This window comes from Moschus berezovskii, chromosome 23 (genome assembly GCF_049115385.1).
Source record: "Moschus berezovskii isolate FMDL1 chromosome 23, NW_MosBer_1.0, whole genome shotgun sequence".
Taxonomy (NCBI): Eukaryota; Metazoa; Chordata; class Mammalia; order Artiodactyla; family Moschidae; genus Moschus; species Moschus berezovskii.
The window spans coordinates 43374825-43399998 of record NC_142482.1 but is presented as its reverse complement, the minus strand read 5'-3'; the positions used below and the strand labels follow the sequence as shown (position 1 = coordinate 43399998).

Genomic DNA, 25174 nt, shown 5'->3' with positions numbered 1-25174 from the left:
TCTGTGCGACCCCATAGACTGCAGCCCACCAGGCTCCCCCATCCCTGGGATTCTCCAGGCAAGAACACTGGAGTGGGTGCCATTGCCTTCTCCCAGAGGGAGCTAGACCACATAAAGCCCTTACTGCATGGTTCTGGCGGAGAAGGCAATGGCAAGCCACTGCAGTACTCTTGCCTAGAAAATCCCATGGATGGAGGAGCCTGGTAGGCTGCAGTCCATGGGTCGCTAAAAGTCGGACACGACTGAGCGACTTCACTTTCACTTTTTACTTTCACACATTGGAGAAGGAAATGGCAACCCACTCCAGTGTTCTTGCCTGGAGAATCCCAGGGACGGGGGAGCCTGGTTGGCTTCCATCTATGGGGTCACACAGAGTCCGACACGACTGAAGTGACTTAGCAGCAGCAGCAGCAGCATGGTTCTGGCAGGCTGACATTGCTAACTCTTCAGTTCAGGGCAAGTCACAGACAGGTGACTATGAATTTTGTTGTTTTTCTTTACTTTGTTTTCCAAAAAAGTTTTTAAAATTTGTGTTTGCCTTTTCTTCAGTCTTCAAACATTCACTGATTGTGTGTGTGCATGTGTGAGTAAGAAAGAGAGGCGGTCCTTACTCTCATCATTTCCATTCTAGTTTAGTGAGGCAGACATAAACACACAAGGTCATTTCAGTTGACTATGAATGAGCGAGATAATTCGGTGCCTAAGGAAGGCTTTGTATTCTCTTTAATTTACTCTATCATACTTCTATCCAGATAGTGTGAAGTAAATTTTGTGAGTCAAGGTTAAGCTAAACCTTAAGATCTGTTTGGTAATATGTGACGTGTAATAGGCTAAACTATGTCCTGAAAGAAGACATGTGCAAGTCTTAACCTCTGATACCTAAATGTGAGCTTTGTTTGGAAATAGGGTATAGTTAAGAATTTTGAGATCATCCTGGTAAAATTTAGGGTTTCCTTATGAGAGAAGGGAGAGGGGCATCAGAGCTGCAAAGTAGAGGACCATATGAAAACAGGCAGGCAGAGGTTGGAGTGGAGCAGCTGCAAGCCAAGGTACACCAAAGATTGTCAGCTGCCACCAGAGGCCAGGTAGAAGACATATAAATAGAACAGACTCTCCTTCGGTGCCTCCACAAGGAACCAGCCCTACTGATACTGGGCTTCTTGGCCTTCAAAACAGTGAAAGAATATATTTGTTTTACATCAACCAGTTTTTGGTAACTTGTTGTAGCTGTCCTAGGAAGCTAATAAGTGGACTTTCCTAATGAGAAATTCATTATGAAGAGATTAGTTAACATTTGACTTACTACAAATTCTTCAAAATTACACTAAAGTACTGATAGCAGAAGTAATGAGAGAAATTGTTTCAGTGAAAAGAAAAAAAAAAAACCCAGTGAAGATCAAGATGCGTGTCAAGAGCAGATACACTTGCATGAATTGAGTGGGATACCCCAGTAACTCCAGTATTCTGTGGCTGCAGAACTGGCTTTCTCTATGAAGGAATTTTAAAATCATTAGTCTAACAGCTAATGAAGATTCAGTTATCTGATCCCAACTGGATTGTTAGCAGAATTCTGCCATCTGATTTCTATGTCATCTGTCTTAGCTTTTATTGGTACTATTTTCTGTGAAAGTCTAGTTGATTCTATATGAAAGTGACAATGAAAGTTGCTCAGTCGTGTCCTAATCTTTGCAACCCCCATGGACTATACAGTCCTTGCAATTCTCCAGGCCAGAATACTGGAGAGGGTATCCTTTCCCTTCTCCAGGTGATCTTCCTGATCCTATATACATCCTCTTAAAATAAATTTCTAAATACAAACAATGAAATATTAATTTTAATATTATCCAGATGACATCACCAGACCAAGAAACTCAGGAACTTGAAATTTCAGCAGCTGTAGGGCATCTGGCCTAATCCGGAATTTTCACACAATGCAGAAAATGCAAAGAAGCAAAATAGCCTTAATGCTCCCATGTCAGAGGTGGCTACTATCTTATCTTTCCAGTTTTCAGGTCCCTTTCACTAACACTCGATTGAAAACAAACTTGAAATAGACACAGGAGAGGTCAAGCCATGTTCCTCATGGCACTCAAACCATAAAACCTCCCTGAAAACACATTTCAAGAGCTCCCTTCTTTGAAATGTCTTGAGATTAGAGACTTCACTTAATACTAGTCACATGTGACTAGCAAATTACCTGCGTGTTTCTTAACCATATTACAGATGGGGAGTGAAATAAAATGGATGTTAATCATTTTTCACTCTAGTGATAGAGCCTGCCCGCATATATTAACCAGTCAAACAAAAAGCCTACAGCCCTTTAGAAACTTAAGTGGCTCTTAAAAGAGCCTTTGGGTTACAAAGGTCGTCTGATGGCCGAAATTACTTTGAATTGGTGTACTTGGTGACAGCCTTGGTGCCCTCAGACACGGCATGCTTGGCCAGCTCCCCAGGCAGCAGCAGGCGCACAGCTGTTTGGATTTCCCTGGTCGTGATAGTGGAGCGCTTGTGATAATGTGCCAGGCGCGACGCCTCGCCTGCGATGCGCTCGAAAATGTCACTGACAAACGAATTCATGATGCTCATGGACTTTGAAGAGATGCCCATATCTGGGTGAACTTGCTTCAGCACCCTGTAGATGTAAATTGAATAGCTCTCTTTTCGACATCTCTTCCGCTTTTTCCCTTCCTTCTTCTGGGTTTTAGTTACAGCTTTCTTGAAGCCTTTTTTAGAAATAGTAGTGCCCTTTGTAGTCAGCTCTGGCATGGTAAATGTACAACTCCTAGATGGCAAAAAAGGGCACTGACTTACCGCTACTGTGGTATTTATAGGTGGTGCTCAGATGCCCTGTTGGGCAGCTCACATCTGATTGGATAATGGGTGTGTGTATGTAAATGAAGTGATTCCAGTAACGTACTCTGATTTGATACAAGGGTATCAGCCAATCAGATAGCGAATCACAACCTACCTGAGACTATAAATAGGCCCCCGCACCTGCTCTAACGGTAATTTTTTCCATTGCAAGAGGTCTGCATCTTTAGTTATGTCTGTCTGGTCATGGAAAGCAGGGTGGTAAAGTATGTGCTAAGGCCAAAACTCGGTCATCCAGAGCGGGCCTGCAGTTCCCTGTGGGCCGAGTCCACCACCTGCTCCGAAAGGGCAACTATGCAGAACGTGCTGGGGCTGGTGCACCCGTGTACCTGGCAGCAGTGCTGGAGCACCTGACGGCTGAGATGCTGGAGCCGGCGGGCAATGCGGCCAGAGACAGCAAGAAGATACGCATCATCCCGCATCACCTGCAATTAGCTATCCGTAACGATGAGGAACTCAACAAGCTGCTGGGCGGTGTGACCATTGCGCAGGGTGGTGTCCTGCCTAACATCCAGGCTGTGCTGCTGCCCAAGAAGGCTGAGAGTCACCACCTCAAGGTCCAGTGCAAGTAACACCTCCCAAGTTGTAAAGCTAAGCAAACGACCTGAACGTCTGAAGAGAGTTGGAAAAGTACCAAACTGAAACCAAAGGCTCTTTTCAGAGCCACTTACAATTTCTGAGAGTTTAGGTTTATATAAAAAATCTAAAGCAAGTAACTGATCGACTAGCAATAAAAAAAACTGGCCCACAACCTCTGAAGCAGTAAATGTACCATGATTTTGACAAAACTCGTGATCTTGAGTGAATATTTTTATATGTTGGGAGTAAAGGAGGCTTCTGGTGGGCGGGGAGGTGGGGGAGGTCGGGGAGGTGGGGGAGGTGGGGGGGAAGGTGTTGGGGGAGTTAGGGGAGTGGGAGGGTTACAGATTCCATTCTCCTTGGGGAAAAGAGCAAGTTTTAGCTGAACTCTTTGGAGAGAATGTCAGCCAAGCAACTAGAAAACCAACATGCATCAAGGCAGCTTTTTCTCTCAAGTGTCTTCTAGTAACGGATTTCCAAGAGTTCTAGGATGATTCTATATCCTGAAAACTGTGGACATGTCAACCCAAAAAACAAGAGCTAACTATTTGACAGGTAATTTTACGTGAAAAACAGTAAATAGGTTGACTTCTTAATGTATGGGATAAGTCTTTTATTTTGACATACCATTTTGATGGTACAATACTAATATCGATATTATACTTGGTAAGTAAGATGACAAAACAGCTTTCTACCACCAATTATTCAGAAACAGTAGGCACTGAATTCAACAGATTTAACCACTGAAAGTGAAGCAACATATTTTGTTGATCTGTAGCACTGCATATGAGTAAACACCCACAGAAACAACTAACAAACAGGAAAGCAGCCAAATTCAAAATTCTTGTACAAAAATGAAAGCATCTGTCAACTTAAGAAATATTTGCAACCTAAAAGTTGAGAATTATGTTTTATTTGGTGGGACTTTTTAGGACTTCAGGCCCCGGAGACAGCATCTCAAGTAACCCTGAGAGAACCGCTCCAGGGAGATGAGGGCAGGAGTCATGTTATATAGAAGTTTTGCAACAAAGTGCATGTAATCTGAACATTAAAAATTATTGAAGAAAACCAGATATCTCAAGGAAGTTAGCCCTGTTTTATACATGGGAAGATGCAATAGTCTGGGCTCAGTGAAATCATTCCTTTGATATATACCTCAGCTTTCTGGGGCCAGTATCCCATTTCCCAAGCTTCCTCAGGGCTCACTGTAGGGTGTGGCTGCAGTATGATGGCTGTTAGATGGCAGGTATTCTTTCCTTCCTGAGTCCTCTCAGGGCTCATCAACCATCTGTGGTGACTGCAATTGCTAATGACTGTGATATCCTTTGTTCTCTGATATGGCAGCAAAAATTTCATCTCATAAAAAATTTTCAGGGAGGGAGGTTCAAGAGAGAGGTGATATATGTATACTTACAGCTGACTCACATTTTGTACAGAATAACTAACACAACATTGTATAGCAGTTATCCTCCAATTAAAAAATTAAGAAATGATCTTTAAAAATTTCCAAACACAACACAAAACAAACATCTACATGTTTATAACTTGAAAATTCCTTAAACAATTGCAAAGTTAAAAAGGTTTTGAACATTATTTTTGTCTATAAAAGTAGATCCAAACCTATATATAGAATTACAGTGTTTAAAAATTCTAAGAATATAGTTTTTTAAAAACCTATGTTAACATATTAAAAAATACTGATGAAATGTAAGAGTTTCTGAAAAATTATAAATTGCTTAAATTAAACCTAGAAAGCAGTGAGGACTAAGATAAATGCGGGGAAAAAAGTCATCAATGAGCTACCATCCTCAAAGATTAGGCTTCCAAGAGTGTATTCTCTTAGACATTTAAGGAAAAGCTAAATCTATGGCTAATAAAATGGTTCTAAATTGTGAAAAGAAGTTTCATTTATATTTTTGAAGAAATATAAAATTTAATGAAGAAAGCATGCTACTAAATGCAGCGCAGTATAAATTTTAAATAATCCATAAATCTCCATTAAATATGAATGACTAACTTTGGCAACACATTAACAAGATTACCAAACAAGAATGTATGGCTGTTTTCAATGCTGAATAAAACCAAACAAAGGGAAAATAAAGTCTTATGTTAAACTCAGGAGGCACTTAACATTTGCTAGTATGTTTAACTGAATAGTTTTTGTTTCTTAGTGGAAAACTAGTGATTACTGTTAGCAGACTTTTTCTTATCACTATATTTTAATATAATTCTGGACTATGTTAGACAAATCATTAAAGAGATATTAAGAGGATTCTGCTGTAGCAAAAGAAGGAAAATAAAATTAGGTGTCATCTTTCAGAGAAGGAGCTGTGGTCAAGTTTCAAAAAAAATAGCATTTCATACGTCATTTATATTCAATGTAATGTTACCTATAACTACTTCAAAATGCTGGTGTTAATCTCAGTTTGTGCAAACTGTTGTATGAGAAGCCATTTTAATGAGTAAAATGAAATCAGGCTTCTTTGGTAAGTGATGGCTGTTTTTCATTTATAATTTCAGAAAGCCACAGCAAATACTTAGGAAAAGAATTCATACTCCACCAGAATCGGACAGTGGAAAAATTGGAGAGAATGGGGGGTTAAAGACAAAAGAATCCGGAGAAACAAGGATAAATGAGGCTTGATGCTAAAGCCTGAAGTGGAAATAAGTACCTCTACTTAAGTGGGTAAATGAGGAGCCGAGGGGTTAAGTGAGCAATCATGTTCTAAAGCAGTCTACCACACAAAATAGGGGCAACTGCCCTACTGCTGTGAGTCATGTTCCCAGCATCTAAGCTGGGAACAACAGCATTGATAGAATTCAAATACACAAATTTACATCCAACGCAGTAGAAAGTGAAAGTGAAAATCAGTCTTGTCCTGACTCTTTTTTTTTTTTTTTTAGGTAATTATTTTTTATTGGAGGCAAATTATTTTACAATATTATATTGGTTGGTTTTGCCATACATTGATATGAATTTGCCCCGGGTTTACATAAGTTCCCCCTCCTGAACCCCCCTCCCACCTCCCTCCTCCCTTTATCCTCCCTCTGGGTCATCCCCGCATGCCAGCCTCGAGCATCCTATAACATGCATTGACCCTGAACTAGTGATTCGTTTCACATATGACAACATACGTGTTTCAATGCCATTCTCCCAAATCATCCCACCCTCACCCTCTCCCATAGAGTCCCAAAGACTGTTCTATACATCTGTGTCTCTTTTGCTGTCTCGTATACAGGGTTATCATTTGCATCTTTCTAAATTCCATATATATGTGTTAGTATACTGTATTGGTGTTTTTCTTTCTGGCTTACTTCACTCTGTATAATAGGCTCCAGTTTCATCCACCTCATTAGAACTGATTCAAATGTATTCTTTTTAATGGCTGAGTAATACTCCATTGTGTATATGTACCAAAGCTTTCTTATCCATTCATCTGCAGATGGACATCTAGGTTGCTTCCATGTCCTGGCTATTATAAACAGTGCTGCAATGAACATTGGAGTACACGTGTCTCTTTCAATTCTGGTTTCCTCGGTGTGTATGCCCAGGAGTGCGATTGCTGGATCATATGGCAGTTCTATTTCCAATTTTTTGAGGAATCTCCACACTGTTCTCCATAGTGGCTGTACTAGTTTGCATTCCCACCAACAGTGTAAGAGGGTTCCTTTCTCTCCACATCCTCTCCAGCATTTATTGCATGTGGACTTTTGGATAGCAGCCATTCTGACAGGTGTGAAATGGTATCTCATTGTGGTTTTGATTTGCATCTCTCTGATTATGAGGGATGTTGAGCATTTTTTCATGTGTTTGTTAGCCATCTTTATATCTTCTTTGGAGAAATGTCTGTTTAGTTCTTTGGCCCATTTTTTGATTGGGTCATTTATTTTTCTGGAATTGAGCTGCAGGAGCTGCTTGTATAATTTGGAGATTAATCCTTTATCAGTTGCTTCATTTGCTATTATTTTCTCCCATTCTGAAGGCTGTCTTTTCACCTTACTTATAGTTTCCTTTGCTGTGCAGAAGCTTTTGATTTTAATTAGGTCCCATTTGTTTATTTTTGCTTTTATTTCCAATATTCTGGGAGGTGGGTCATGGAGGATCCTGCTGTGATTTATGTTGGAGAGTGTTTTGCCTACGTTCTCCTCTAGGAGTTTTATAGTTTCTGGTCTTACATTTAGCTCTCTAATCCATTTTGAGTTTATTTTTGTGTATGGTGTTAGGAAGTGTTCTAGTTTCATTCTTTTACAAGTGGCTGACCAGTTTTCCCAGCACCACTTGTTAAAGAGACTGTCTTTTCTCCATTTGATATTCTTGCCTCCTTTGTCAAAGATGAGGTGTCCATAGATGCGTGGATTTATCTCTGGGCTTTCTATTTTGTTCCATTGATCTATATTTCTGTCTTTATGCCAGTACCATACTGTCTTGATGACTGTGGCTTTGTAGTAGAGCCTGAAGTCCGGCAGGTTAATTCCCCCAGTTCCATTTTTCTTCCTCAAGATTGCTTTGGCTATTCGAGGTTTTTTGTATTTCCATACAAATTGTGAGATTATTTGTTCTAGTTCTGTGAAAAATATCTTTGGTAGCTTGATAGGGATTGCATTGAATGTATAAATTACTTTGGGTAGTATACTCACTTTTACAATATTTATTCTTCCAATCCATGAACATGGTATATTTCTCCATCTATTAGTGTCCTCTTTGATTGCTTTCAGTAGTGTTTTATAGTTTTCTATGTACAAGTCTTTTGTTTCCTTAGGTAGATATATTCCTAAGTATTTAATTCTTTTCGTTGCAACAGTGAATGGAATAGTTTCCTTAATTTCTCTTTCTATTTTCTCATTATTAGTGTATAGGAATGCAAGGGATTTCTGTGTGTTGATTTTATATCCTGCAACGTTACTGTAATCATTGATTAGCTCTAGTAGTTTTCTGGTAGAGTCTCTAGGGTTTTCTGTGTAGAGGATCATGTCATCAGTGAACAGTGAAAGTTTTACTTCTTCTTTTCCAATTTGTATTCCTTTTATGTCTTTTTCTGCTCTGATTGCTGTAGCCAAAACTTCCAGAACTATGTTGAATAGTAGTGGTGAGAGTGGGCACCCTTGTCTTGTTCCTGACTTTAGGGGAAATGCTTTCAGTTTTTCACCATTGAGGATAATGTTTGCTGTGGGTTTGTCATATATAGCTTTTATTATGTTGAGGTATGTCCCTTCTATTCCCACTTTCTGGAGGGTTTTTATCATAAATGGATGTTGAATTTTGTCGAAGGCTTTCTCTGCATCTATTGAGATAATCATATGATTTTTATTTTTCAGTTTGTTAATGTGGTGTATTACGTTGACTGATTTGCGGATATTGAAGAATCCTTGCATTCCTGGGATAAAGCCCACTTGGTCATGATGTATGATCTTCTTAATATGCTGTTGGATTCTGATTGCTAGAATTTTGTTCAGGATTTTTGCATCTATGTTCATCAGTGATATTGGCCTGTAGTTTTCTTTTTTTGTGGGGTCTTTACCAGGTTTTGGGATTAGGGTGATGGTGGCCTCATAGAATGAGTTTGGAAGTTTCCCTTCCTCAGCAATTTTCTGGAAGAGTTTGAGTAGAATAGGTGTTAGCTCTTCTCTAAATTTTTGGTAGAATTCAGCTGTGAAGCCGTCTGGACCTGGGCTTTTGTTTGCTGGGAGATTTTTGATTTCAGTTTCAATTTCCGTGCTTGTGATGGGTCTGTTCAGATTTTCTATTTCTTCCTGGTTCAGTTTTGGAAAGTTGTATTTTTCTAGGAATTTGTCCATTTCTTCCAGGTTATTCATTTTATTGCCATATAATTCCTGATAGTATTCTCTAATAATCCTTTGTATTTCTGTGTTGTCAGTTGTGATCTCTCCATTTTCATTTCTAATTTTATTGATTTGGTTCTTCTCCCTTTGTTTCTTGATAAGTCTGGCTAGTGGTTTGTCAATTTTATTTACCTTCTCAAAGAACCAGCTTTTGGCTTTGTTGATTTTTGCTATAGTCTCTTTTGTTTCTTTTGCATTTATCTCTGCCCTAATTTTTACAATTTCTTTCCTTCTACTGACCCTGGGGTTCTTCATTTCTTCCTTTTCTAGTTGCTTTAGATGTAGAGTTAGGTTATTTAGTTGACTTTTTTCTTGTTTCTTGAGGTGTGCCTGTATTGCTATGAACTTCCCCCTTAGCACTGCTTTTACAGTGTCCCAGAGGTTTTGGGTTGTTGTGTTTTAATTTTCATTCATTTCTATGCATATTTTGATTTCTCTTTTGATTTCTTCTATGATTTGTTTGTTGTTCAGCAGCGTGTTGTTCAGCCTCCATATGTTGGCATGTTTAATAGTTTTTCTCCCATAATTGAGATCTAATTTTACTGCATTGTGGTCAGAAAAGATGCATGGAATGATTTCAACTTTTTTGAATTTACCAAGGCTAGATTTATGGCCCAGGATGTGATCTATCCTGGAAAAGGTTCCATGTGCACTTGAGAAAAAGGTGAAATTCATTGTTTTGGGGTGAAATGTCCTATAGATATCAATTAGGTCTAACTGGTCTATTGTATGGTTTAAAGATTGTGTTTCCTTGTTAATTTTCTGTTTAGTTGATCTATCCATAAATGTAAGTGGGGTATTAAAATCTCCCACTATTATTGCATTATTGTTAATTTCCCCTTTCATACTTGTTAGTAATTGTCTGACATATTGCGGTGCTCCTATGTTGGGTGCATAAATATTTATAATTGTTATATCTTCATCTTGGATTGATCCTTTGATCATTATGTAGTTTCCTTCTTTGTCTCTTCTCACAGCCTTTGTTTTAAAGTCTATTTTATCTGACATGAGTACTGCTACTCCTGCTTTCTTTTGGTCTCTATTTGCATGGAATATCTTTTTCCAGCCCTTCACTTTCAGTCTGTATGTGTCCCTCGTTTTGAGGTGGGTCTCTTGCAGACAACATATATGGGGGTCTTGTTTTTGTATCCATTCAGCCAGCCTTTGTCTTTTGGTTGGGGCATTCAACCCATTGACGTTTAAGGTAATTATTGATAAGTACGATCCCGTAGCCATTTACTTTATTGCTTTGGGTTTGAGTTTATACACCCTTTCTGTGTTTCCTGTCTAGAAAAGATCCTTTAGCATTTGTTGGAGAGCTGGTTTGGTAATGCTGAATTCTCTCAGCTTTTGCTTGTCTGTAAAGCTTTTGATTTCTCCTTCATATTTGAATGAGATCCTTGCTGGGTACAGTAGTCTGGGCTGTAGGTTATTTTCTTTCATCACTTTAAGTATGTCTTGCCATTCCCTCCTGTCCTGAAGAGTTTCTGTTGAAAGATCAGCTGTTATCCTTATGGGAATCCCCTTGTGTGTTATTTGCTGTTTTTCCCTTGCTGTTTTTAATATCTGCTCTTTGTGTTTGATCTTTGTTAATTTGATTAATATGTGTCTAGGAGTATTTCGCCTTGGGTTTATCCTGTTGGGGACTCTCTGGGTTTCTTGGACTTGGGTGATTATTTCTCTCCCTATTTTAGGGAAGTTTTCAACTATTATCTCCTCAAGTATTCTTTCATGGTCTTTCTTTTTGTCTTCTTCTTCTGGGATTCCTATGATTCGAATGTTGGAGCATTTAACATTGTCCCAGAGGTCTCTAATATTGTTCTCATTTCTTTTAATTTGTTTTTCTTTTTTCCTCTCTGTTTCATTTATTTCTACAATTCTATCTTCTAGCTCGCTTATCCTGTCTTCTGCCTCTGTTATTCTACTGTTTGTTCCCTCCAGAGTGTTTCTGATCTCATCTATTGTATTATTCATTGTATATTGACTCTTTTTTATTTCCTCTAAGTCCTTATTAAACCTTTCTTCCATCTTCTCAATCCTTTTCTCCAGGTTATTTATCTGTAACTCCATTTTGCTTTCTAGATTTTGAATCATTTTCACCACCAAAATTCGAAATTCTTTTTCATGTAGATTCCCTATATCTTCCTCTTTTGTTTGTGTTGGTGGGCATTTATCTTGTTCCTTTACTTGCTGGGTATTTCTCTGCTTCTTCATCTTGCTTATAATGCTTTGCTTGGGGTGGCCTTTCCCTCTTCTGGCGGTTTGTGGAGTTCTCTTTATTATGTAGTTTCCTTGCTGTGTGTGGGGTTGGACAGGTGACTTGTCAAGGTTCCCTGGTTATGGAAGCCTGTGTCGGTGTTCTGGTGGGTGGAGCTGGATTTCTTCTCTCTGGAGTGCAATGAAGTGTCCAGTAATGAGTTATGAGATGTCAGTGGGTTTGGAGTGACTTTGGGCAGCCTGTATATTGAAGCTCAGGGCTAGTTTCCTGTGTTACTGGAGAATTTGCGTGGTATGTCTTGCTCTGGAACTTGTTGACCCTTGGGTTTAGCGTAGGTATGGAGACGTTTGATGAGCTCCTATCGATTAATGTTCCCTGGAGTCAGGACTTCTCTGGTGTTCTCAGGATTCGGGCTTAAGCCTCTTGCCTCTGGTTTTTGGTCTTATTTTTGGAGTAGTCTCTAGACGTCTCTATCTGTCATTTCCAAGGTGGTTCCCTCTGTTTTAGCTTCTGTCTGCTGGTCTCTTCAGTGTCTAATTTCCGCCCTGATACTAGGGGGTGGGTGGACACTTTTTAAGGCTGAGTTGTTCAGTCCTGTTCTGGGAAGGGAGGAACGCTGCAGTCGAATATCTCTGGCATCTGTGGGGAGTGCTCGCAGCGTCTCGGCCACACTGGGTTTGCCCCCCGCTCACAGCACGTATGCTGTCCCAGTCTATACTGCACAGGCTCTAGGTTGCTCTGCGGGAATGATCTGAGGCCGGCACCGGGTTGTATGCACTTCCCAGGTCTGAGCGGCTCAAGTTCAGGTTCTCAGGTACTCCACAAAGGCGCAGACTTGGTTGGGCCTGCGTTTTGTGCCTTCCCCGGTCCGAGCAGCTCAGGGGACCAGGTGTTTGGCGAGCACGGTCTCTGCGACTTATCGCCTGCCCAGTCCCCGCCACTCAGTTTTCTGGGTGTACAACCGGCGCACCTTCTCAGGGGGATATCGACCGGCCCGAGCCCAAGAAGTCCTGATTAGCAACAAGCCTGTCTGCAGTTTGTATCAGATGCCTTTCTGGGGCCGCGGTTGCCCCTCCGGCTCTGGCTGCGCTCCCTGCCTGTCTCGGCGGGGGATGGGGGATGGGCCGACCGCAGCCGGCTCGCTCTGCTCAGTCCTTTATTCTGTGAGCGGGGCTGGCCGAGTCATAGGTTAGAGCTTTCCGCCTTTTCGTGGGGAAGCTATCCCACAGTCTGCTTTGCTCTCCCCAGTTCTCTCAAATTGTTCTTGCGGCATTCAAGCCCAGTCCTCTCTCTAAGCAGTTCAGCCGGCTCCTCCCTGCCCAGCCCCCGCTGCTAATGGCATATGCAGGCGTCTGCGCTGCTTCTCCGCTGGGAGTTACCGTTTGGCGGGTAATCTGTGGGTTTTAAAAAAATATTAAAAAAAAAAGAGGGTTATGTGGCCCTCTGAGCTTCCAAGGCTCGCCACAGATTCGCCAGTGAGAATGTTTCCTGGTGTTTGGAAACTTCTCTCTTTTTAAAGCCTCCCTTCCCGGGACGGAGCTCCGTCCTTACTTCTTTTGTCTCGCTTTTTATCTTTTATGTTTTTTCCTACCTCCTTTCGAAGACAATGAGCTGCTTTTCTGGGTGCCTGACGTCCTCTGCCAGCATTCAGAAGTTGTTTTGTGGACTTTACTCACGTTCAAATGTTCTTTTGATGAATTTGTGGAGGAGAGAGTGGTCTCGTCGTCCTATTCCTCCGCCATCTTATTCCTCCCCCTCAGTCTTGTCCTGACTCTTTGCGACCCCATGGACTGTGTCCATGGAATTCTCCAGGCCAGAACACTGGAGTGGATAGCTGTTCTCTTCTCCAGGGGATCTTCCCAACCCAGGGATTGGACCCAGGTCTCCCCCATTACAGACAGATTCTTTACCAGCTGAGCCATGAGGGAAGCAATGCAGCAGAGTGAGTTTCTTCTTTAAACTACAATTCACATTAAAAAATACATTTGTGTGAGCAAAATTACTCTCTGAAATATACATGCACACTAATAACTAAAAAAAAAGTTTTCAGAAATAATATGCCATTGCTGGAAGTGTTACAGGGAAGAGCCAATTGGCACTCCAGTTGGATCTGTTTCTTTCACTTTATTTAACCTTTGATTAACTTTTGCTTCCTATTGTTTTTGTTTACTAAAAGGATACTGTTTATATGTAATGGCCTGTCTCAGGGAACCCTGTCCCTGGGCCTGAATTTTAAACCAAAGTGCCTTAGTTCAGGACCCTGTACACCTGTGGATGTTTACAGGAAGGAAGAACTTAACACATTTGCTGTGCCAAATTGAAAGCTGTCACTTGAATTTGCTAGTCAAATGTGCTTGCAAATGAAACACATAACTCAAATAGATTAAAGAGGGGAAACATGAAACATATTCTAATGAGGGACCCTGAGAACAGAAAGAAAAGCTACTGAGACTAAGCCCTTAGAGAGAGTGGAATCTGAGATATAGAGACACAACAAAACCCCTATCCAGTATGTCAGTGAATTGTTTTTGATCATTAATCTTGGCCCTTCATCACAGCAATCTTTAGTGAAACGAAATGGCCTTGTTTTTTAATCATTATGTATAACTGAGATAAATACAGAATATGGGAGGCAGAGGAGAAGGATGAAATTTAGCAAAGAAAGGGAATTTTTCTTTCTTCTAATGGTATTGATGTAGAAGATTAGATGGGCTCCAGGTTAGACATTTACAATTGGACTCCTGTTTCCATTTCATGGGCCGTGAAGATGCAGGCTTCAGGCTGCATGCCTCCAACTGTTGGCATTTCCTGAGACAAGAGATAGGTGGGCTCCAGTTAAGGCATTTACAATCAGCCTCCTGTTTGCCCTCGGAAATGGAAGTAACAACAGAAACAGGGTAAACAGCCAGTGTTTGTTTCTTGAAAACACCTTAATGTAATAGTCATGGCAAGGACAAAGAGGGGCAAAACTCAGAGTACAGGATTAAGGGATCCTTGTCCCCAGCTCTGTGGGGACAAGGGAGACACTACACATGCACAGAAAGGCTCCTTGTGGGTCACAAGTCAAGGGATAATGCCAGGCCATAATCAGTCTTGCTCCTCCCAGAAACCTTCACTTTGAGATCCATCTTGGCTGAGGGATGAGTGAACCCCAGAGGAGTGTCCCAGGGTGGGTCAGGTGTGAAAAAGAAACCAGATAATTGGCTAAAGACAGACAAAGACCTGGAAGAACTGCCCTATATAAATGCCTCTTTACTGTGCTCCTCCTCACTAGGGAGGACGTCCACACCCTTCCTCTCCAGGCGCGCATCTCTGCCTTGCTTCTGTCTTAACTAAACAAATGATTTCTCTGTGTGCTCTCCCACTTGTTGTTGTGCTATGTCTCTAATAATAAACTTTGCACCTGCATTTACAGTTTCTACCTCTGTGATAAATGTATTTTTCACTGGGAGCAAAGATCTAGAGGAAAATAGCTTCTAGCCTTTAGCCCTTGCTGGTCTGGTAGCTAGGATTCCTGGTTCTCATCCAGGATACCCAGGTTCAATTCCTGGGCAGAGAATTAAGATCTTGTTTCATGCCACCATTCACTGCTGCCTTGCTGAGATCAATATAAGGCAACTTAAAGACAAATTTAACACCAAACAAGGGGTATGGCTGGCCCTTTGAGAGTATTTGTGGATCATTAGAATATTCTGATGAGATCATCCTTTGGGGATGGTGATCCATTTTGTGCAGTCATGTTTCCACTCCTTACCTCTACTGCCAGAATCCATATAAAGGCAGTGAGTTAGGTCAGTCTGTCACTCATGGTTCCTTTTCTTACCCCATGAGTCATTTGAAATCTTGACAGTTATCAGACCTGGATTATATTTAACTAAATTTGGCTTCAAGCTCTTTCTGCCTAGTAGGAATAAAAGCGATACCTTCTTGTCTTTTCCATCTTGAATTTTACTTTCCTACATGGTCCAACTAAACTCATCAGTATTAATCAACCAATAATATATGACCATTATATATATATATATATATATATATAAAATATATATAATTATATACATATTATATATACTAATGGCAAATAGCATGCTGCTGAAAATAAGAGCTAGCCTGCTGCAGTCACTGAAATAAAACAACGGTATTAGATCACTGATAGTTTCCCCCTTTAAAAAATCTGGCTGCAAAATCTGGGATTCCGCAAATGAATTCTCTCTCACCTTGTTACCACAGAGAAATATTAAGTCCTACATAAGTCGTTTCATTCCTAACACCATTCTTCTCATTCTCCTTTATCCCAACCATTCAGGCACTGTTTGGATTCTAGTTGGTATCTGTGTTCTTTCTGAGTAATCCAAGGTCTCAGACAATCTCAAGGACCCCTGCTGCTGCTGCTGAGTCGCTTCAGTCGTGTCCGACTCTGTGCGACCCCATAGACGGCAGCCACCAGGCTCCGCCGTCCCTGGGATTCTCCAGTCAAGAACACTGGAGTGGGTTGCCATGTCCTTCTCCAATGCATGAAAGCAAAAAGTGAGTCGCTCAGTCGTGTCTGACTCTTAGCGACCCCATGGACTGCAGCCTACCTGGCTCCTCCATCCATGGGATTTTCCTAAATCCAGTAACAAGTGTTCTTATAAGAGACAGAAGAAAAGGTACATAGAAGAGACTATTTCATGAAAGATAAAGGTTGAAATTGAAGAGATATAGCCACAAAACAAGGAACATGATAGACTCCCGGAAGCCACCAGAAACTAGAAGGGAAGCAGGGGACACATTTTCCCTCAGAGCATCCAGAAAGAACCAATTCTGCCAGCACTTGATTTTGGACTTCGTTCTTTATTATAGGGGAACAAATTTCTGTTGTTTTAAACTACCCAGTTTGCGAAAATTTGTTAACAGCTACAAATATGTAGAGAACTTCCAAAATTCAACAGCTAAAAATATCAAACAGTCTAATTAGAAAATGGATAAAAATCATAAGGAACATTTTACAAAAAAAGATACACAGATAGCAAATAAGCATGTGAAAAGTATTCCAATATCATGTCACTAAGTGTTAAGTGTTAGTTGCTCAGCTGTGTCTGACTTTACCACCCCATGAATTGCAACCCACCAGGCTCCTCTGTCCATGGAATTCTCCAGGCAAGAATACTGAAGTGGGTTGCCATGCCCTCCTCCAGGGGATCTTCCTGACCCAGGGATAGAACCCAGGTCTCCTGCCATGCAGGCAAGTTCTTTACCGTCTGAACCACCAGGGAAGGGAATTATAAATTAAAACTACAATGAGATGTCACTATTATCTCATATCTTTTAGAATGACCAAAATCCAAAACACTGACAACACCAAATGCTAGGTGGGAGGTGGAGCAACAGGAAAACATTCATTGCTGTTTGTAATAATCAATGGCATGGCTACTTTGGAAGACACAATTTCCTTTTTTTTTCCTTTTAATTTTAACTGAAGGATAATTGCTTTGCAATGTTGTGTTGGTTTCTGCCATACAACAATGTGAATCAGCCATTAAGTATACATAAATCCCCTCCCTCTTCAACCTCCTTCCCACCTGCCACCCCATTCTGCCCTTTATGTTGTCACAGAGCACCTGATTGAGTTCCTTGTGTTATACAGTAACTTCCCACTAGCTATCTATTTCTCATTTGGTAATGTGCAGGTTTTAATCCTACTCTCTCAATTCGAACCACCCTCTCCTTCCCTCACTGTGTTCACAAGTCTGTTCTTTATGTCTACAGAAGACACAGCTTCTTACAATAGTAAACATTGGCTATTTGATCCAGCAATTGTACTCCTAGGTATTTATCTAAATGAATTTATATATACATCCATTCACACACACACAAAATATTTATAGCAGCTTTGCTCACAATTGCCAAAAATTGAAAACTAAGATGCTATTCAACAGGTGAATGGATAAATAAACTATGTTATACCCATACAATGGAGTATTACTCAGTGATAAGAAGAAATGAACTATCAAGCTATGAAAAAGCATGCAGGAACCTTAAATGCACACTTCTAATTGAAAGAAGTCAGTCTAGAAGACAACATTACTATATGGGTCCAACTAATGACATCCTGGAAAAGGTGAAACTATAGAGACAGTAAAAAGGTCAATGGCTGTCAGGGTTTGATAGTGGGAGGGGCAGGGATGAATAGGTGGCGCACACAGGATTTTTAGGTCAGGGAAGCCACTCTGTATGATGCTACAAGGTGGATACACGACATTATGCGTTTGTCAAAATCCATGGAACTGTACAACACGAAGAGTGAACTCTAATATAAACTATGGACTGTAGTTAATAATGTATCAGTAGTTGTTCAATAATTGTAACAAATGTTCCACACTAATGTAGAGGGAGAAGAGGTTCATGTGAAGTCTCTGTACTTGCTGACCAATTTTTCTGCTTTAAACCTAAAACTGCTTTAAAAAATGGTCTACTTTTAAAAGCCAATCCCAAAAGATCACCCACCATAAATTCAATTTTTGTAACATTCTTGAAAAGGCATAAGAAACAGAATATATTAGCAGCCCAAGAGTTGAGGAGGGGGGTGGCAGTGTCTTTGGGTATAAAAAGGCAACAAAAGGGATCCCTGTAGCAATGGAAATAGTCTATATTTTGATTATATCAATGTCAATATCCTGGTTGTGATATTGTACTAAGTTTTGCAAGATGTTACTGAAAGGTTATTGCTGAGCTGTGAAAGACACTGGGATTCTTGGCCTCCGAAGGATAGGAATTAAATCTGGGGCCAGTGATGAGACTTGATTGCTTAGAGCTTTTGTGTAATAAAGTTTTATTAAAGTATAAATGAGATAGAGAAAGCTTCTGACACAGACATCAGAAAGGGGCAGAAAGAGTACCTCCTTGATAGTCTTTAGCTGGATGTTATATAGCTACTAGCAGTCTGCTAATTAGAGAAAGGAAATGTCTCAAAACTCAGAAACTGGCACTAGGCCCCTCACCTACAACCTGCATTTTGAGATAACATTGGCACAAAGTGAGTTGTCCTGGGCCATAAAATGATTGACATGAATCTTGAAGAAAGGCAGGTTTCTAAGCAAGTATAGTCTCAATAACATAGCTTAAGAGGACATTTGCTTGAGTAAAACATACTGGTTTATCATGTCAGTTCTGAGTCTTAGGCAGAACCACCTTGAAGACAGAGTCTAGGGTAAATACATAGTTCATTAACATAGCTTAAGACAAATATTTCCATACGAAAAATGCATTGGTTAGCTCAAGGTTTGAGAAAAGTTAAGTTCAGGTGGAACCAGGTGTCTGCACAGAATTTTAAAAGAAACCTCTTTTTAAATTCGTATAGAGAAGGGGAAAAAATCTTAACACTTGTTTGTTTTCTCCTGCTGCTTAAGAGAGAGATAAAAAATGTCTGACACTTGCAGCCTATTTCCTCTGTTTGGAGACCACTGGCCTTCCTGCCTGTTACCCTCTCACTACCTTTGGGTGAGGTAAACTAAGTAAAGGGTACATGGTATCTCTCTGTATTATTTCTTACAACTGCATATGAATCTATAATGATCTCAAAATAAAAAAAAAATTTTTAAATCTGTAGAATCTAGTTAAAGCTATGCTTAGAGGGAAATTTAGCACTAAATGTTAATATCAGAGAAGGTAAAAGTTTTTAAATCATTAATCTAAGTTTCCATGTTAAGCTGTGAAAAAAAGGGCAAAATAAGTTCAATTAAGCATAAAGAAAGAATAAAAAGAGAAGAACTCAATGAGAGTAAAACAGAAAAATCAGTGAAACAAAAAGTCCTTTAAAAAGATCAATGCAATTGAATAAGCTGTATCAAGACTGATAATAAGAGAGAGAAGACATTAATTACCAATCTCAAAAATCAAACAGGATAAAATAACAAACTATTAAAATGATAATAAGGGAATACTATAAGCAACACAAACTAGCAGAGTTCACCCAAGATAAAATTAGAGAATGTGAATATTCTTATATCCTAAAGAAATTGAAATAGTAACTAAAACATCCAGATCCAGATGGTTTCATTGAAGATTTCAACCAAATGTTTAAATAAGAAATAACACTGTTTTTACACAATCTCTTCCAGAAAATAAAACATTTCCCAACTCATGAGTCCAAAATTACCCTAATACTAAAATCAGACAAAAACAGTAGAAGAAAAAACCAAACTTCAGACCAATATTTCTTATGAACACTGACACAGTATTAGCAAATCAAGTCCAGCAATGTACAGAGGTCAAAGAATGCAAGACTTGTTTGAAATAAATCAGTGCAACTCACCATATTAAAAGTATAAAGAAGAAAAACAACACGATTACATTGACGAATTCAGAAGAAACAATTGACAAAATTCATCATCCTTATCTTATTAAAAAAATCTCAACAGACTTGAAGAGAACTTTCTGTAACTAATGAAATACACCTACAGATATCCTACAGGTAACATCATACTAATGAAGAGAGACTTAATGCTTCCCCAAAAGGTTAGGAACAAGGCAAAGACATCCATCCTCCATGAAATTCGATTTCACACTAAAGTCCTCCATTGTGCAGTCAAGAAAAAGAAATTAAAGGTATATGGATCCAAAAGGAGGAAATAAAATTCCTTCTGTATGAAGATGCATGATAGTCTGTGTAGAAGAAAACAAGAATCTACAAATAAAACAAAACCCCAAAAGCCTCTGAAAACTATTAGCTGCCAGCTATAGGAGAGAATATATAAAATAATTTTGAAAAAGAAAAATTAAGTAAGAGGAACCACTCTCCCCAGTTGCAAGGTTTACTATGTATTACAGTAATCAAGACTGTATTGTAATGGGAAAAAGATAGATAAATGTATCGGTGGACCAGAAAAGAACCCACAAATAGTCCCACACAAGTATGGCCAACTGATTTTTGATGATGAAAAAGAAATGTAATGGAGGAAGAATAGTTTTTTTCAACAAATAATGATGGAACAATAGGCAGAAATAAGAATCTCCACCTAACCCTCAAACCATTTACAAAAAGAAACTAAAAATGGATGGTAGGTTTAAATGTAAAAGTATCAATATTTTAGGAAAAAATATAAAAATACTTGGGATCTAGAGCTAGGCAAAAATGAAACCAAAATGATCCAATAAAGAAGAAAACTGGTAAATTTCATCAAAAGTAAAACCTTTTGTTTGGTGAAAGTCTCTGTGAGGATAAAAAGACAAGCTATAGGCATAAATGAAATATGCACAAACCATATATATGACAAAAGTCTTATATTTAAAGTATATAAAGAACTTTCCAAGCTCAATAGTTAAAAAAACAAACAGATCAAACCCAAATTATCCCATTAAAGAATGGGCAAAAATTACAGAGCTATTTCACAGAACAGGACATAATACATGGCAAGAAAGCACAGGAAAAGCTGTTTAACATTAATAGCCATTAGGGAAATATAGATAAAGACTATGATGATATACTAATACACACCTATTAGACAAGTGAAATGAAAAAATAGTCAGAAAAATGAAATGCTGGCATGAATTGCCACATTGTCATCTCTCATACAGTGAGAAAATAAAATGGGGCATTTTGGAAAATATTTTGGCGGTTTCTTAAAAAACTAAACATATGCTTACCACGTGATCCAGCACTCCCACTCCCGAGCATCCATCCCAGAGAAATGGAAATTTACGTTAACACAAACCCCACGTGAGAGTGTTCATAGAAGGGTTCTGTTTATTTTTTATTTATTTTGTACTGATCAAAGCTTGGAGAAAAAAATGTCCTTTAATAGGTGAATGTTAAATATGCTATTGTTTATCCATACCATGGAATGCTATTCAACAATATAAAGGAACACGCTAGTGATATATGCAACAACTTGGATAGATCTCGGGAATTATGCCGAGTGAAATAAAGTCAATCTCAAAGGTTACATACTGTATGATTTCATTTATGTAGCATTCCAAAATAACAAAATTAAAGAATATAAATTAATACTCACTTCCAGCTGGTGTCCTACAAGGTCAGTAAACAAGAAAAATTCCTTTGACAAAAGAACTTCAAGTGGCTTTGAATAAAGAAAGCCACTGGCTCTTAGTGAAACAGCACAACAGCCTTACAGTCCTCGAGGTGAACTCAGTTCAGTTCAGTTCAGTTCAGTTCAGTCGCTCAGTCGTGTCCGACTCTCCGCGACCCCATGAATCGCAGCACACCAGGCCTCCCTGTCCATCACCAACTCCCGGAGTTCAGTCAAACTCATGTCCACAGAGTCGGTGATGCCATCCAGCCATCTCATTCTCGGTCGTCCCCTTTTCCTCCCGCCCCCAACCTTTCCCAGCATCAGAGTCTTTTCCAGTGAGTCAACTGGTCGCATGAGGTGGCCAAAGTATTGGAGTTTCAGCTTTAGCATCAGTCCTTCCAATGAACACCCAGGATTGATCTCCTTTAGAATGAACTGGTTGGATCTCCTTGCACCCCATGCTGCTGCTGCTGCTGCTAAGTCGCTTCAGTCGTGTCCGACTCTGTGTGACCCCATAGACGGCAGCCCAACAGGCTCCCCCGTCCCTGGGATTCTCCAGGCAGGAACACTGGAGTGGGTTGCCATTTCCTTCTCCAATGTGTGAAAGTGAAAAGTGAAAGTGAAGTCGCTTAGTCCTATCCGACCCTTAGCGACCCCACAGACTGCAGCCTACCAGGCTCCTCCATCCATGGGATTTTCCAGGCAAGAGTACTGGAGTGGGGTGCCATTGCCTTCTCTGGCACCCCATGCTAGAGGCACCTAATTCTACAACTTCCGGTGTTGCGCAGAAGACTTGACCTTACTATCGCAGCTGGACTTGAAGCAAACTTGCTTTAAGTGAAAGTTGCTCAATGTCCGACTTTTTGCGACCCCATGGGCTGTAGCCTGCCAGGCTTCTTTGTCCATGGAATTCTCCAGGTCAGAATGCCAGAGTGGGTAGCCTTTCCCTTCTCCAGGGGTCTTCCCAACCCAAGGATCGAACCCAGGTCTCCCGTGACTGAAGCAAATTAACACACACACATTCAAATGAAGTTTTCAAACAACCAGATCTGATTGGAGGAATGATTATAGCAGAATACAGGTAAAAGTTCCTGGAGGAGGGCATGGCACCCACTCCAGTATTCTTCCTGGAGAATCCTCATAGACAGAGGAGCCTGGCAGGCTACAGTCCATGGGGTCGCAGAGTCAGACAAGACTGAGCGACTAAGCACAGCGCAGCGCAAACATAAAATTTGACTCTCTGATTATCCAATGCCTGCCTGACATCAACCAATCAGAACACTAATCTTACCCTATTCCACTAGTCATGTAGCTAAAATAGCCTGCGAATACTTCCCAGGGTCATTTGTTAAGAACTCTTGTTTTTCTGCTGTTTCTATTTTGAAGGTAGGTAGGCGAGCAGGTCAGTCTTCATTCCAATCCCAAAGAAAGGGAATGCCAAAGAATGCTCAAACTACCGCACAATTGCACTCATCTCACACGCTAGTAAAGTCATGCTCAAAATTCTCCAAGCCAGGCTTCAGCAATATGTGAACCATGAACTCCCAGATGTTCAAGCTGGTTTTAGAAAAGGCAGAGGCACAAGAGATCAAATTGCCAACATCCGCTGGATCATGGAGAAAGCAAGAGAGTTCCAGAAAAACATCTATTTCTGCTTCATTGACTATGCCAAAGCCTTTGACTGTGTGGATCACAATAAACTGTGGAAAATTCTGAAAGAGATGGGAATACCAGACCACCTGACCTGCCTCTTGAGAAACCTGTATGCAGGTCAGGAAGCAACAGTCAGAACTTTACATGGAACAACAGACTGGTTCTAAATAGGAAAAGGAGTACGTCAAGGCTGTATATTGTCATCTTGCTTATTTAACTTATATGCAGAGTACTTCATGAGGAACGCTGGGCTGGAAGAAGCACAAGCTGGAATCAAGATTGCTGGGAGAAATATCAATAACCTCAGATATGCAGATGACACCACCCTTATGGCAGAAAGTGAAGAGGAACTCAAAAGTCTCTTGATGAAAGTAAAAGAGGAGAGTGAAAAGGTTGGCTTGAAACTCAATATTCAGAAAACAAAGATCATGGCATCTGGTCCCATCACTTCATGGGAAATAGATGGAAAAACAGTGGAAACAGTGTCAGACTTAATTTTTTTGGGCTCCAAAATCACTGCAGATGCTGATTGCAGCCATGAAATTAAAAGACGCTTACTCCTTGGAAGGAAAGTTATGATCAACCTTGATAATATATTAAAAAGCAGAGACATTACTTTGCCAACAAAGGTCCGTCTAGTCAAGGCTATGGTTTTTCCAGTGGTCATGTATGGATGTGAGAGTTGGACTGTGAAGAAAGCTGATCATCAAAGAATTAATGCTTTTGAACTGTGGTGCTGGAGAAGACTCTTGAGAGTCCCTTGGACTGCAAGGAGATCCAACCAGTCCATTCTAAAGGAAATCAATCCTGGGTGTTCACTGGAAGGACTGATGCTAAAGCTGAAACTGCAATACTTTGTCCACCTCATGCGACGAGTTGACTCACTGGAAAAGACTCTGATGCTGGGAAGGGTTGGGGGCGGGAGGAGAAGGGGACGACCGAGAATGAGATGGCTGGATGGCATCACCGACTCTGTGGACATGAGTTTGAGTGAACTCTGGGAGTTGGTGATGGACAGGGAGGCCTGGCGTGCTATGATTCATGGGGTCGCGGAGAGTCAGACACGACTGAGCGACTGAACTGAACTGAGGCGAGCAGGTAGGCAAAGGGCAGTTGTGTCTTCTTGACTGGAAAGCAGTGACTCTGCTGGGAGCGATGGTTGATACAGGGGCTGGCAAACAACTTGGTAGCTACAAGTCAGGCACCCTCCGGCCTGACTTTTGCACAACCATCGCCCTGGGTGGGCCTTCAGTCCCTGGGTTCTCAAAAGAGGCAGACAGGACTTAGTGACTAAACAACATAGCCAGTATAACTGCTCTCCGGAGCCATAGTGATTGGCCCAAAAGTGGGGAAGTGGCCTGAGCTGAGAAAATGTTTTCTGAGATTTTCAGCAGCTTGCACATACTTCTTTTTATGAGGGTGTGAGTGAGACGAGCTGCTGAGGAAGTGTCTTCTGCCTTTTGGAAAAGATCAAGAAGACCGGTGAAGTGAAGGGGAGCAATAAAAATGAGTTTGGAAATCTGGGGTTAGGAACAGAGAGATACATTTATATCCAGTCTCAGGAGGTGTGCTTCTTTCAAAGGCTCTTATCTTGTGGAGCATCCTAGTATACTTAAGGACCATCCTTCACTTTTGTCTCTTTTTAAAATGCTGTTTCAGTTTGACTTCTGTCACCGCAAGAGACTGTGTTTGACAAATCCAAGCCAAAACTAACTCAGCATAATGAAAACATCACATTTACTAGCATATTGAACAAATAAGTTCATTCTGCCCTTATCTCTGCCCTTCCTTGTCCTGCAGCAACAATACTGATGTCTTTGCTCTTATACTTACCTTTCATTGAAAGAGAAGTGAAAATCAGAGTGGGAGGGAGAGTAGCCTGACGGCATTGAACACACTCAAGAGCTTTAAAGTAAATCATTGAGGGTGAAAGGAGTCAGGTAGGGTCTGAAGGGATGCCTGGCACTCTTAGAACAGTGGGTATCACGAAAAGAAAGAAAGGAAA

The 25174-nt window shown here is 40.4% G+C and overlaps 2 protein-coding genes across 2 annotated transcripts in view; both read right to left on the bottom strand.

Annotated features, from left to right (window-relative positions):
* Positions 1 to 2382: 2382 nt before the first annotated feature.
* LOC129543446 (histone H2B type 1-A-like) lies at positions 2383 to 2766 on the bottom strand. The gene has a single exon (XM_055406555.2). It carries the CDS (start codon positions 2764 to 2766, stop codon positions 2383 to 2385), a length of 384 nt encoding a protein of 127 aa, XP_055262530.1.
* Positions 2767 to 3163: 397 nt separating this feature from the next.
* The window catches only part of H1-1 (H1.1 linker histone, cluster member), a 263156-nt gene continuing 241145 nt past the window's right edge, over positions 3164 to 25174 (bottom strand). Inside the window, 1 exon segment of the mRNA XM_055406980.2 lies at positions 3164 to 3392. Coding sequence (XP_055262955.2) covers positions 3164 to 3392 — 229 coding nt within the window.

Bases quoted from the DNA above. Each gene is read 5' to 3' on its own strand.
- LOC129543446 (XM_055406555.2), bottom strand. From the start codon at position 2,766: ATGCCAGAGCTGACTACAAAGGGCACTACTATTTCTAAAAAAGGCTTC.